Raw genomic sequence first — 13,298 nt, 5'->3', positions numbered from 1 at the left:
TCCCATGATGAAGGTTTATTGATGATAATAATTATGTACACGGTGCATATCACACAATGGTATGGAATGGCCAGCTGAACTGGGAAGATCTAGCTCGAGTTCTTAAAGATGGCAAAATACAGACCATGATGATTTTACATTAACCAATTTCAGTGAAGTCATAACAAGGTCCGGAATAATACTTTAATAATACTTGTCTGCTTGAAGGGTCCCGTTAGTTTCCTGCAAAGGTCTATACATGCTGGTTTATTGTGAATATTGTTCACAACGTAAGTTGCCTACATCATGACCTCAGATGTACTTAATGTCCCACTGGTGCATCAACTAACACAGTCAAATTCCATAAATTCTACCAAAAAGTTACACCGATCATAACTTAAATATTCTTAAAAAGCTATTCTAATTGACAGCCACCAGGGAATGCAGGAAACAGCCATATGGCCTGTGCCACCAGCTGCCCAACACAACCTTCTAACTAAATCCTAGTCAATTCTATAAAACAAGATTAAAAAAGTAGGGTGGCATCTCCTGAATTAGCTAGCCTGGAACCCTGACAAAGAAAAGGGACCTATCTGTTACACAGTAAATAATGTCTCGCCAACCCTTCCAGGTCAAAGAGTCAAACCCATGTTACCTGGGTCAAGTCCAGAGCATTACTTAATATGGCACCCTTTAGTAATTTAAATTTCAGTGCCTACATATAATAATTTAACATAAAAACTGCACCAGTGTTTAATATTAATGGTGACTTATTTAGGCTATGAGTTGGCCTCTTACTTAAAAGTTCAAGTAAAGACTCGAATGAGGTGATCAAAAGGACTTCATTGCCCATTAGTCATGAAATTCAGCTGTTGCCCTTCAGCAATAAGACCAAAGTACTGTACTGTAATTAAAATATTAAAAATTACAATCACAGAATTAAATCTGTTTAAGATCATTAGAGTCTTTGGGTATTGTGATAATAAAACACTTTAATACCAAAAAATTTGATTATGGAGTGGCATGAGACCATGAAGATGTTCACTGCTGCAGATTGCACATTCGGGTAACAACTCTCCCTTTTGACCAGAGATTCTTTGGAGAATTTTTGCTATTTAACAATTTGGCTTTAAAATTCAATGTTAAGGTGCATATTTACTACATCTCTATACATGACAATGCATATAAAATAATATGTGATTTAAGAATACATTATATCAAATAATTCTTTACACACAAATTACAAGTACAAACTGATCAACCCACAGGGCCGGAAGTCTCAAATGTCTAGTAAAAACCGTATTATTTTTGTGAATATTTCCAGACCTATACTCTTAATAGAAAAATTAATTCATACACGCAAAATAGTTTAGCATAGCAAAACTACATACAAATACTTAATTTATGGAATTGTGTAATAAATATTCAAGGTACACAATTGAACCGCAATAAAATACAATCCTATAATTAATCCTTTGTGTTCTGTCCAGGTTTGCTTTCTCTTCACTATAAGCTAGTGAGACTACAGAGGAGCACAATGGATCTTAATTTAAATTATGAATGAGAATGTACAACACCACTCCAAGAATACATCTTTACTCTGCACATTACCAAAATATCCTCTTTGGTCATTCTCAGCGAGTTTCTGAATAAGACTGCCTACTCATCTTCCTCCTCTTCACCTTCACCATCATCGTTCCTAGAAATGTTCATTGGTTCTCCCATAAAGTTATACTCTGCAGTTGCCATATCAATTGCCCACTGGAACTTCTGCCTTTGTGTTTTATTGTAAACTTTTTCTATTGGTACTCCATATTTCTTGCACCATGCAACAGAGATACGAGGATCCAAATAGTTGAGCTTGGAAGTACCTAAAGCAATAGTCTTGTTTTCTTCCTTGTCTGTTGCTGAGAGTTCCAGTTTCTCCAATTGTTCCTTCAAACGTTCCAGAGCCTTCTTTTTTTTCTCATAAGCCATCTTTTCTTTTTGTGAGCCACCTGATTTTGCTGCTTTTTTCAACTGTTTACATTCCCTCTCAGCCTCCTCACACTGTTCTTTCTTATCATCAATTTTCTTCTGCAAATTTGCCATTGATTTATCAAAGGTCTTGGGGGCTGCACGTTGATGGTTACACAAGACAGCCACTGCTCGATTTGCTCTGTTGTATGATAAAATTTTTGCAGGAAGTGGATCATCTTCAGTTGTAAGTAAGTCTAGCTGCTCTTGTAGGGTCCGTGAAGCATTGTATGTACGGAAGACCTTTGCAGTTAGGCCATCCATCAGTTCATTCAAATGTTTATTTAGGATTTGTGTCTGGAAAAGATAATGAAATACAGCAAAAAACATTATTAAAACAAATAATTTTTATAAAGGTCTACATTACTAACAAAACAATTTAATTTATACCTGAAAAATACCAAAACTGTACATTAGTATTACAAAAATATGGATATCCTTATTTGCAGAAACATAAATCCTATTGATGTTCCCTATTTTAATAAGTCTACAGGACATATTTTAAACATGGGCAATAAAAAGATGCATCCCTGAGAATGCATCTCAGGGAGGGCTGTAATGAGAACTGGGAGTCAGATAATAATGATAAGGTTTAGATTGGTATATATTTAGTTTAGATTTAGTAATATTAAAAAATCAATAAAGTACACAGTATAAAGTGTGTATGTATGTATGTATGTATGTATGTATGTATGTATGTATGTATGTATGTATGTATGTATGTATATATATATATATATATATATATATATATATATATATATATATATATATATATATATATATATATATATATATATATATATATATATACATACATATATATATATATATATATATATATATATATATATATATATATATATATATATATATATATATATATATATATATATATATATATATATATATATATATATATACATACATACATACATACATACATACATACATACATACATACATACATACATACATACATACATACATACATACATATATATATATATATATATATATATATATATATATATATATATATATATATATATATATATATATATATAAATAAATATAATGTTTCGGCTCTGTTAAAGCCTTTGTCAACACCAGACTGACTGAAGTCAGTCTGGTGTTGACAAAGGCTTTAACAGAGCTGAAACGTTCACCTCATTTCATATTTCTTTGTGGATTTTCGCATATATAAATATAAATAAATATATATACCTAGAACGCATTTTTCGGCGTAATATGCAAGGCCCGATTTGCCTAATAGGCCGAGCGATTTTCTTTATTCTCAATATACTGTTTCCAATTAGTTTATTTCAATTATTATTATTATTATGTTATATTAAGATCATAAATTATTGACTTAGTTGTGTTTGTTTAGGTTAGGTTAAGATAGGATAGGTAGGGTTGGTTAGGTTTGGTCATATATCTACATTAGTTTTAACTCAAATTGATCAAAATTAGCTCATACATCATGAAATGGTTTGCTGACAGCATCCCACACAAGTGGTTATTCTGAAAGTTGGTACATACTGGAGGGGTGACAGGAATTGTTTGACACAAATGAAAATTTTTCCGACAGAAAAATGAGGGCAGCAATCAAGAAGCAATTTATCATACTGGAGAAATGTTACTAATGGTGTACCACAAGGTTTAGTTCTAGTACCAATAACGTTCAATGTCTATATAAATGATCTACCAGAATGAATATGAACATGTTTGCTGATGATATCAAGTTACTAGCGAAAATGAGACAGACGATGGTAATGCCTTAAAAGATGACCTGGACAAAATAAGTGTATAAAGAAACACGTGAATGATGGAATTCAGAGTGAATAAATGTATTATTATGGAATGTGGAATAGAGGCAAATATCCCACACACCCCTACAGATTATGTGAAAAAGTATTAAACAACTTGGACAAGGAAAAAGATCTGGAATGGGTGGGGTTTCTGGATAGCAAATTCTAACCAGAAGACCACACAAAGGACACTGTGAAGAGTCTGTGCTATGCTCTCCAACTTCAGCATCACTTAAATACATGGATGCGAAATATTAAGGAAACTGCTTACGACTTTTATGAGACCAAAATTGGAATATGCTGCAGTTGTATATTGCCACACCTCAATAAACTGAAAAGGTGCAATGACATGCAGCTAAATGGCACCTGAAACTGAAAAGACAAAGCTACAAGAAGAAGCTAGAGGTATTAATGATGCTAAAGCTAGAAGATAGATGAAAAAGATGCAATATGATCATTCTGTACAAAATAGTAATAAGAATCAACAAACTTGACAAAGGCATTCTGAAATCTGCAATTTCGAGAACAATAGGTCATAGATTCAAGATAAAGAAAGGTACGCAAAAAAATTATCAGAATGTTCCTTTTAGCAAGCAGTGTAAAGGTTGGAACAAGTTATGAGAGACAGTGGTGGATGCCTTTAATTGTATAAAACTTTGAATTATTCTAACACTAGGGATTACATAGTTCAATAACAACAGATATCTTCCTTGCACAATTATACAATCAGACATAAAGGCTAATAGAAAAAATGGAAACCATAAAATAACCCCAACTAAGACATCTAATTCTCTCATAGTTCAAACAAGCTGCCAGCCTTTAAAACATTTGTGTCAATTCTTAAATACTGGTAAGTACAATAAAAGTAAATAAACAGGACATTTTGATAAATCTACATGCCTTTTCCTGTCACAGAATAAACTAGTGTATAACCTTCATGAAATTCACAAAGACTTACATTGAGACGATCAAAGAGATCATTTCCATCTTCTTTGTTTTCTTTAAATAGCTGTAAGTTCTTGAATACCCTCCTTTCCACGCTGACTTCATTATAGTAACGGATAGAATCTTTACCCAGGAAATCGAAGACTACAACATATTCTTTGCCATCCTTTTCTTCATGAAGAGAGATGTGTTCGACACGAAGAGAACAGCAACCAACTGTATCTGCTTGATCTTCATCTTTCTCATTACCTGCTCGAAGGGCTAACTGTTGGTAAAAAATACATTCACTGAGATTAATACAAAATTTTATACGATATATTTTACATATTAGCAAATGCAGAGTTATTACATCAAATTGTTACAAAATATATTGAGCAATTTTACCTTATCAATGAAATAAAGAGCTACAGCTCTTTGTCGTATTCGCATTTCTTTACTCTTCCAATCTACTCTATACTGTTCACGAATCTTGTCCACATGCTGATGCAGTTTTCGGGCCATCTCATATTTCTGCCAATCTTTTTCACCTTTGAGTTTAGAGGCTGCATTAAGCATTACGTACTTTGTCTGCCCTTGAACATTCTCCACCCAACATGCCAACCAAGTCACTGTGCAGTCTGCTCGCACCTAAAGGAAACACATTATAAAACAAAAATGAATACACAAGATTAATTAAAAAATTGTTACAAAAAAAATATTAGATTGCATATGGGAAAAAATAATACTCCTCAACAATCCGTTTTATCTTTTACTTTACCTGTTTTTCTTAAATAAATCCTACATTTTAGTAAAACTCTTAACTTTGTGAATAACTCCTACACTCTTACTGTATACACAAAATATGCCTTGAATATTTTTGCAGGCATTAAAGCTTAACCCTCATTTTGCAATTATGCTCAATACAGGAGTAACCAACTTGAGAACATGCAAAGTTACAAATGACCTAGTCTCCTTTATAACCTCTCCTACTATAAAAGTCAGTTACTTGTAACTGGCAAGTACAATTACTTGTAAATGACAAGAGGAAGTGTGTTGGTGGTAAACCAGTGCCCATGCTTTATCTCCCTTTTACCACCACCTCCTCTCCTTTGGTAATTAAATATTTTTTCCACTTCAAAAGATCAAAATAGATAGGCAGGGGTAATAATATCATTGACGGTAGTAAAATACATCGTCTCGTATTATTTTTCCCCAAAATTTTGGTTTTATATGTTGAATTTTTTTGGCAGTTCAAAAAACCAGCATTGAATGTAATGAAACGCCATTTTCTGGGTGGGTCCCAGAGGCTCCTCGGAGCTATCCAGGCTGAATGGATATGTGTATCTTTCTGGCATCAGTCAATACATGGAGTTCTTGTCTACCAGGGACCACAAGCCAGAACCTGGCCCCCCTCTTCCCCTCTAGAGAGGCCTGAGGAGCAATGGCCTATAGAGACCCCCTGTGGTTGGAAGCATTCTATTCATCAACCGGGACAGGCGCCCGGTAGAAAGGTAGGCACCCCAAAACAACCCCTATTCTGGTTGTTCCCTATTCGCAATTCCCTATTGCGACCGAAGACCGAACAAGTGAACAGAATTCCCCAAACGAAAATTAGCAAACTAGCATGACGTCATCATGTCGCTGCACCGCTATCTGCGCAGACCCACCTGCCGGTGACCCAACCTTCATTTCTTAGGATGGATGTCAAAAAGGGTGAAAAACACCGCCAACCGGGGGGAGGGAGAGAGGGAGGGAGCGATGCCGGGGAGCCTCTGGGACTCGCCCAGAAAATTACGTTTCATTACATTCATCGCTGGTTTTCTGGGGGAAGCCCTGTCGGCTCCCCTGAGCTACCTCACCACAGATAAGAAAAAGAGAGAAGGATCTGGGAGGCGGACGCCATGCGCTCTAACATAAAAACAAGACCACAGACAAAACGAAAGAACCTTGCAGACGACCCGGGAGCCACAAACCCCAGAACCAGAAGGAAGGATGGAAAGGAACACGGGCAAACCCAAACGCGTCCACAGCCCCAGAGGTTAAGACGCATAGAGAACAGCGAAGAGCCGCAACCGAACAACATGCCTGAAGCTGATCATTAGCTTCAGGCAAGGGAAAAATAAATCAATCAAATTTACATGTTGTACACCTTGCCTTTGTTATAAAAGTATTCTGATGTGTAGAAAGAGAAAGGCACTCACTAAGGGACTAAATGTTATCATAGTGGAGATAAGCTAATATCATTAACAAGATATCCCTAGTCTATAAATGGGGTAGAGACAGCAGACTTCCCCATACCTCCCTTTTGAATGGGTAAAGCATTTCCTTTATCCTCCCCTTACAATGAATATAGGCCCTCCCTCCTCTTTCTTTCCCCTAGTGTGCTTGAAATTAAGACGTGGGGGGCCCCCAGCTTCTCTGGTCCCCATTACGAAATTAAAAATAAATACTATTTTTACCATTAAATACTGTTAATAAATTTTGCTGTTTGAAACTAAGACTTCCATTTTGGATACGTATAAACTAAGATATAATTATGTACAATTAAAATAACTAACTTCTTTCCATTTATGTCCTGAAGGTGGTTTAGGTATCACAGAATCTCTTGAGCAGTTGATGATCACATCTTCTGGCATTATACGCTTCTTCAGCATGCCCTGTTTTGGATGCTCTCCACGACCCCGGAACAATCCTGGAGGTTCAATCTTAAAGTTTCCAATCCGTTGCTTGTGACCATCAATATTGCACCATCCATACTCAGCAACCAGAGCTTCATTTTTTTCTTTGAGGGCTTTCCTCTCTTCTTTTGTACGATTTTTTCTTTCTTCGTTCTGTTGTACATAAAAAGTGTGTAATCGGCGGAAGTCACATTTCTTCAAATCTGTGATGATCTCCTTTTCTTTTGATGTCATCACCTGTAACAAACAATAACAATTATTTTAATGTCAATAACAGCTCTGGAATGTCATACCAACCAATAACCTTTTTTATTTACTGTCATTAAGAATTGTCTACCTTACAAAAAAAAACTGTATTGGAACAAAATGGTTATTCTAATGATGTGTAATTACCTAAGCGTAGTTGCAGGATAAGAGCTGTGTGCTTGTTGCATATATCTTCCCTGTACACATGAAACTACTGAAGGTTTTGGCACCCACTACCTTTTCACTTAACTTGTTCCAAACGTCTACCACTCTGTTTGCAAATATAACTTTCTAATATTTTTTTGGTTATATTTGTTTCAATAGTTTGAATCTACGACTTCTTGGTCTTTAAGTTGTAGGTTTCAAGAATTCTAATTTGCCATTTTTGTTGATTCCTGTAACTATTTTGAAGGTAATGAAGGTTTTGTATGTTACTCTTTTTCTCCTATCTTCTAGTTTTGGCATATGTAATACCTCTAGCCTCTCCTCTAGAGGCTAGAGCTATTACAAAATTGAGATCTTGTTTCTCAATTCCAGAAGCCATTTAGTAGTACGTGTATGTGTAATTACCTAAGTGGGGCTACACTCATAGTGTCCCATCTTTCCAGTAATCTGTCATATGACACTTTGAAACTATTGACTGTTTCCACCACCTTCTCGCTTAACTTCTTCCAATCATCTACCACCCTGTTTGTAAAAAGTTAATTTTCTAATGGTTTTTTATGGCAGCTTTGTTTCCTTAGTTTGAACCTACATCCTCTTGTTCTTGAAGTTGCAGTTTTAACCAGCCCCTAGCACAGGATACCTGCTGACTCCTTCCCATATACCCAGTATATACAACAAAAACAATTACATTTCAATTCAAAGACCTTCCAGCCCATCCTCCTAAAATAATACTGTAGTACTTACAACAACTATTTGATGAATATACAAAAATGGTCTGTTGGACCCAAAAAGTTGACTTATCCTAAATTACGTATTAAAAAGTTATAAAATGAACTAAAGAACCTAACCTAACCTGAGAAAATCCCCTAGGGCTGTGAGGCGACACGAATCTGCAACCAAGATATTTCTACCCGCATACTCTACTACTGTACCACCACTATGCAAGTCAGCAGTGGTAGAGCATGCGGCTGGCAATGCCTTGGTCGTGGGATCGCGTCACCTCACCAGACCCAGTGGATTTTCTCATTGATGTATATCACATTAGTGATTTTCTGTGTGTAACCTAACCTGTCCAAGTAATCTTAGGTTTAATATATACTATCTTAGGCCTATCTTTAATATATACTATCTCCCCCCCCCCCTAGAAATGTGCACAGTATAATCAACAATGTTTCACAACAAATTCCAAGGAACCATAACTAATGCTGAAAGCAAGAACTGACCAGGCACAAAGATAACTTTGGAGAACTGATAAGTTTAATTCAAGCCACGAAACGCTTGTCCTCACACGACAAGTATTCAATAACCTAACATAAATCTTCACACAAATTTAACACCAAGTTCTTAAGGATAAAGTGTCACTTTACTGAATATCTCTGTGCTCTGCCTGCGTATACGATCTGCTATGATGTGCTTGAGCCAGGGGATTGCTATGGTGTCAGTCCTGCCATCTGGTGCCAGTTAGGGATGGTATGCCATTTAGTAGCATGCAAGAATAATCTTTGGTGTTCCTTATGACTCCAGAAATGCTTGGAAGGCTTTAATGTTTTTAATAAACAAATGTCACATATTGGATTGAGGAACCTCCAGTATTTTCCTAGCAGGCTTTAGTAGCCTGCTACTGAAGTGCAGAATGTTGATCTTGTCTAACTGTGAGATATCCTAACCAAAGGTCAAGACAAATATCTTAGGAAGAAAATTAATAATATGCTACTAGCTATAATATGGAAAAATTATTACCTTTCTCCAATCCCTCATGAAATTGGTATTAAAAACTTGTTTGGTGGTATATTCATGATCTAACATACGAGCATAGAACCCTGCGACCTCCTCAGTCTCCTCGCTGAGCTCCATTGGTTCCCCATTATAATAAAACTTGACATTGCTTGGCAACCGCACATATGCTTCAGCCATCAATGGCCCTTTGTGTTCCAAGAAAGTCCATTTGAGTCCATCATCTCGTTTGGTCTCTTCCCACCTGAAATATAAGAAGGAATTTTCATATAAATTAATACAGTACAAAATATAAATTGCTTGTAATTGAATTATAAGCTGAATGAGAGGCAGCAAATACAAGGACGAGAAGTGGGAATTCGATGGTAAAACAGTAGAGGCTTTATAAACAGTAGTCTATAGACAGTAGTCAAGAGTAGACAATTTATTAGAAGGAAAGTAAATTTGGGTAATTATCCTGAGTATCTGAAGGCCATTTTGGGTATTCAGGGAATTTGTCATATTATCAGAATACTGATTTATTAATATTATCTAAAGGTTTTCAATTATGAAAATTTCCAGGTTTTCTGAGGTTCTAGGTTCGATCCCTGGCAGAGGCAGAAAAAAAAATGGGTCGAGTTTCTTTCACCCTGATGCCCTGTTCACCTAGCAATAAATAGATACCTGGGAGTTAGACAGCTGCTTCCTGGGGATGCTAAGCCCCAAAATCATCTCAAGATAACCCGGCCAGGACCCATAGCAACAGCCAGACCAGGAAAAAGAGGTCCAGGAACACCCCACCTCGACCAATTTATCTACTGTGAAGGGTCTCATCATCGGGGTAATGGGGCCACCTACAGAGGAAGGAGCCCAAACCACATTGATGTAAATGTGATTTGGGCTCCAGATGGGGCCTCTTTGCAACTCACTGCAAAGCTCATGCTTGTTACATGAATTTTCAATCATTTATTTACATTGTTAGGTTAGTTTGGTAGTTTTCGAGACTGCAGGCTAGCTTAAACCAGCAGTGGTCTGTTTTTGTTCACTGACTTTCTGGCTTCTTTCCTGATGGTGGCAGAAATTAATAATTTCAAAGAAATTATATCATATTGGAATCATTACCTGTACCTCAGTGAGAGGGCCAGGTTCTTGCTTGTGGACCCTGGTAGGCCTAAAAATAACTCCATAACAGATGGTATCTAGTAGTAGATATAACTCCATAACAGATGGTATCTTGGCACACTATCAGAGATAATAGCTTCAGGGAGACACTTGGAGCTTAACCCAGAAAGTTGTATTTTTATCACATTGGCAGCCCTGCTGTATGAAGATCATGCATCACTGAGCACTAAAATTTTGCATATAAGTTACTTCATTCACTCTAACATCCTATAAAATTTCTTGTAAATCTGAGATGGTCGGGTTAGGAACTATGATGATGGAATGACCCAATATTGCTGTGGATACAATGCTTAGTTTATTTGCAGCCATACTTTCAAGCTCAGGCTGAAGTTTTTTTTTTTTTTTTTTTTGAGATATATACAAGAGTTGTTACATTCTTGTACAGCCACTAGTATGCGTAGCATTTTGGGCAGGTCCTTGGAATACGATCCTCGCCGCAAAGAATCGTTTTTACAACCAAGTACCCATTTTACTGTTGAGTTAAACAGAGGCTACAGTTAAGGATTTGCGCCCAGTAAATCCTCCCCGGCCACAATACGAACCCATGACAAAGCGCTCGCAGAACGCCAGGCGAGTGTCTTACCACTACACCACGGAGACTGGTAAAAATTTTATGTTCCAAGTCACTACAATGAACTGTCCCAAGAGGAAATAAGACAATAAAATATACACTACAAAACTAATATGGTATTCCCTACTGGGGATTAATAAAGGTAATTTATACAGACCACTTCCAAACTGGTTCCTCATCCTTTTTGCCTTTTTTGGTAGGAGATTGTGGAAGTGAATCTTGGCTTGTATTTAATTTAATAGACTTGGGTTTCTTCTCTTTTTTCTCTTTTTTAACCTTCTTTTTCTCCTATATGAAAAGAAACAAACATCCAAAATTAAATTCATAAGAAATAAAGAATGCCATTTAAATAATCAATGACAATATTTCAAAATTAATTTAATCAAAAACATTAAATTATTGTCTTTGTGATTAAAAGTTTAGTTCCATAACTTAATGCTCTAGTTTATCTACATAACCCAACAAGTCACATGGGTATGATAAGTACCTTTAATTGTCATGTTCAATGAGAATCAAAATCATAAGACATATACAGTACCTTGCAAAACACCAGTGTTGAATGTAATGAAACGCCATTTTCTGTGGGGAAGCCTCGTCGGCTCCTTGGAGCTATTGGACTGATATTAGCTAATATTAGTTGTCATGCCGACTGGGGACCACTACCAAGAATATGGTCCCCTCAGAGAGACGAAGGGAGCAATGACCTATGAAACTCATGTACGACAGTATTCATGTCTGCCATCGACCAGGGTTGAGCACCAAGAAAGGAAGGCGCTTGAAATCCCTCCTGGTAAAAATATTGCAACCTGAGAGCAAACAAAGGCTAGAAACTTCCCCAAAGAAAAACAAGCAAACAAGTAACACGTCATCACAGGAGGGGGAGAGGGGGGTCCCTGCCCACCGAACCGGCAGCCGGACCATCTGTTTGGAGGCTGAAAAAGGGAAACAAAACCCACCAACCGGGTGAAAGGAGGGTGCAAGAGAGCCTTCGGGGCTTTACCCAGAAAATTGCATTTCATTACATTCAATGCTGTTTTCTGTGGGGGGAGTTCCATCAGCTCCCTGGAGCTAACAACCCAAAGAGAAAACATAAAGGACCTACCCGGGAGGCGGCTGCACCATAACAAAGATGAGACAACTGGCTGCAACCGTCAACCCAAGGTAACACAAGACCGCTGAGGGCCCGGCACATTACCTAGATACTGGGCAGCCAGGACCCTGTTCGATCTTCAAAACCCCTGTGCCCAATTATTCGCCCAAGACATATTGCCAAACACAGCAGCCAAAGCTACACACCTGCAAACATTATGGGCACGAGGGTAGACCACAGGCTGGCTAGACTTGATAGCCCTGCGGACGACCTAAGACCCGAGCCCTGGAACAGGGAACAAGAGAAACCGGGTCAACCCAAAGCACATCCTTGGACACAGAAACCGAGGAGCGCAGGTATTGGTGTAAAGACACATCGGGACACAAAACATAGTGCACCCCTCTGGCCTGACCAACAAAGCATCAATAACCCACAGACCCCTCCGGAAGCCCACTGTCCCGTTATTTGCAAGAAAAGGAGATGGCTGCAAACGAACAAAATGTCTACCCGGACCAAAAGAGTAAAAGCCTCTGCATCGGAGAGCATGAAGCTCCCCGACTCGACCCCCATAAGCCAAAGCCAAAAAGAACAAAGCTTTATTGAAACAGTCCTGGACTGAAGGGGACACCACAAACCGAGGGGAAGCCAATGGAGAGTACTTGGTCCAACCAGGACGGCTAAGGTCCTGGATGTGGAAAAAGGCTGAAGGTGGTCCAAATGCAAAACGGAGCTGAAGTGACATCCATCACGAACGCAAGAAGGTGTAGCTCCGCCAGCACAGCATAATACGAGGCGATGGTATTCGGCATAAGATGCCTGTCTTGAAAGAGTCAAGAAAGAAATGTCAACACAACAATATCCGAGATCGAAGACAACCTACACAGGGAAAGGAAGTGGTAAAAAGAACGCCAAAAGACTTCATA

General features: G+C 37.7%; 1 protein-coding gene across 2 annotated transcripts in view; it reads right to left on the bottom strand.

Annotated features, from left to right (window-relative positions):
• Top1 (topoisomerase 1) overlaps positions 1–13,298 on the bottom strand; it is a 39,893-nt gene continuing 26,595 nt past the window's right edge. For both annotated transcript variants that reach the window (XM_045749158.2, XM_069332453.1), the window contains 6 exons: positions 11,443–11,573; positions 9,560–9,797; positions 7,289–7,645; positions 5,136–5,378; positions 4,765–5,016; positions 1–2,292 (listed from right to left, as the gene is read on the bottom strand). In XM_045749158.2, coding sequence (XP_045605114.1) covers positions 1,639–2,292; positions 4,765–5,016; positions 5,136–5,378; positions 7,289–7,645; positions 9,560–9,797; positions 11,443–11,573 — 1,875 coding nt within the window. In that variant the 3' untranslated portion in view covers positions 1–1,638. The remainder of the gene's footprint in view (positions 2,293–4,764; positions 5,017–5,135; positions 5,379–7,288; positions 7,646–9,559; positions 9,798–11,442; positions 11,574–13,298) is intronic.

This window comes from Procambarus clarkii, chromosome 27 (genome assembly GCF_040958095.1).
Source record: "Procambarus clarkii isolate CNS0578487 chromosome 27, FALCON_Pclarkii_2.0, whole genome shotgun sequence".
Classification (NCBI taxonomy): Eukaryota; Metazoa; Arthropoda; class Malacostraca; order Decapoda; family Cambaridae; genus Procambarus; species Procambarus clarkii.
The sequence above is the reverse complement of the archived record's forward strand: the minus strand, read 5'-3'. Positions and strand labels throughout refer to the sequence as shown.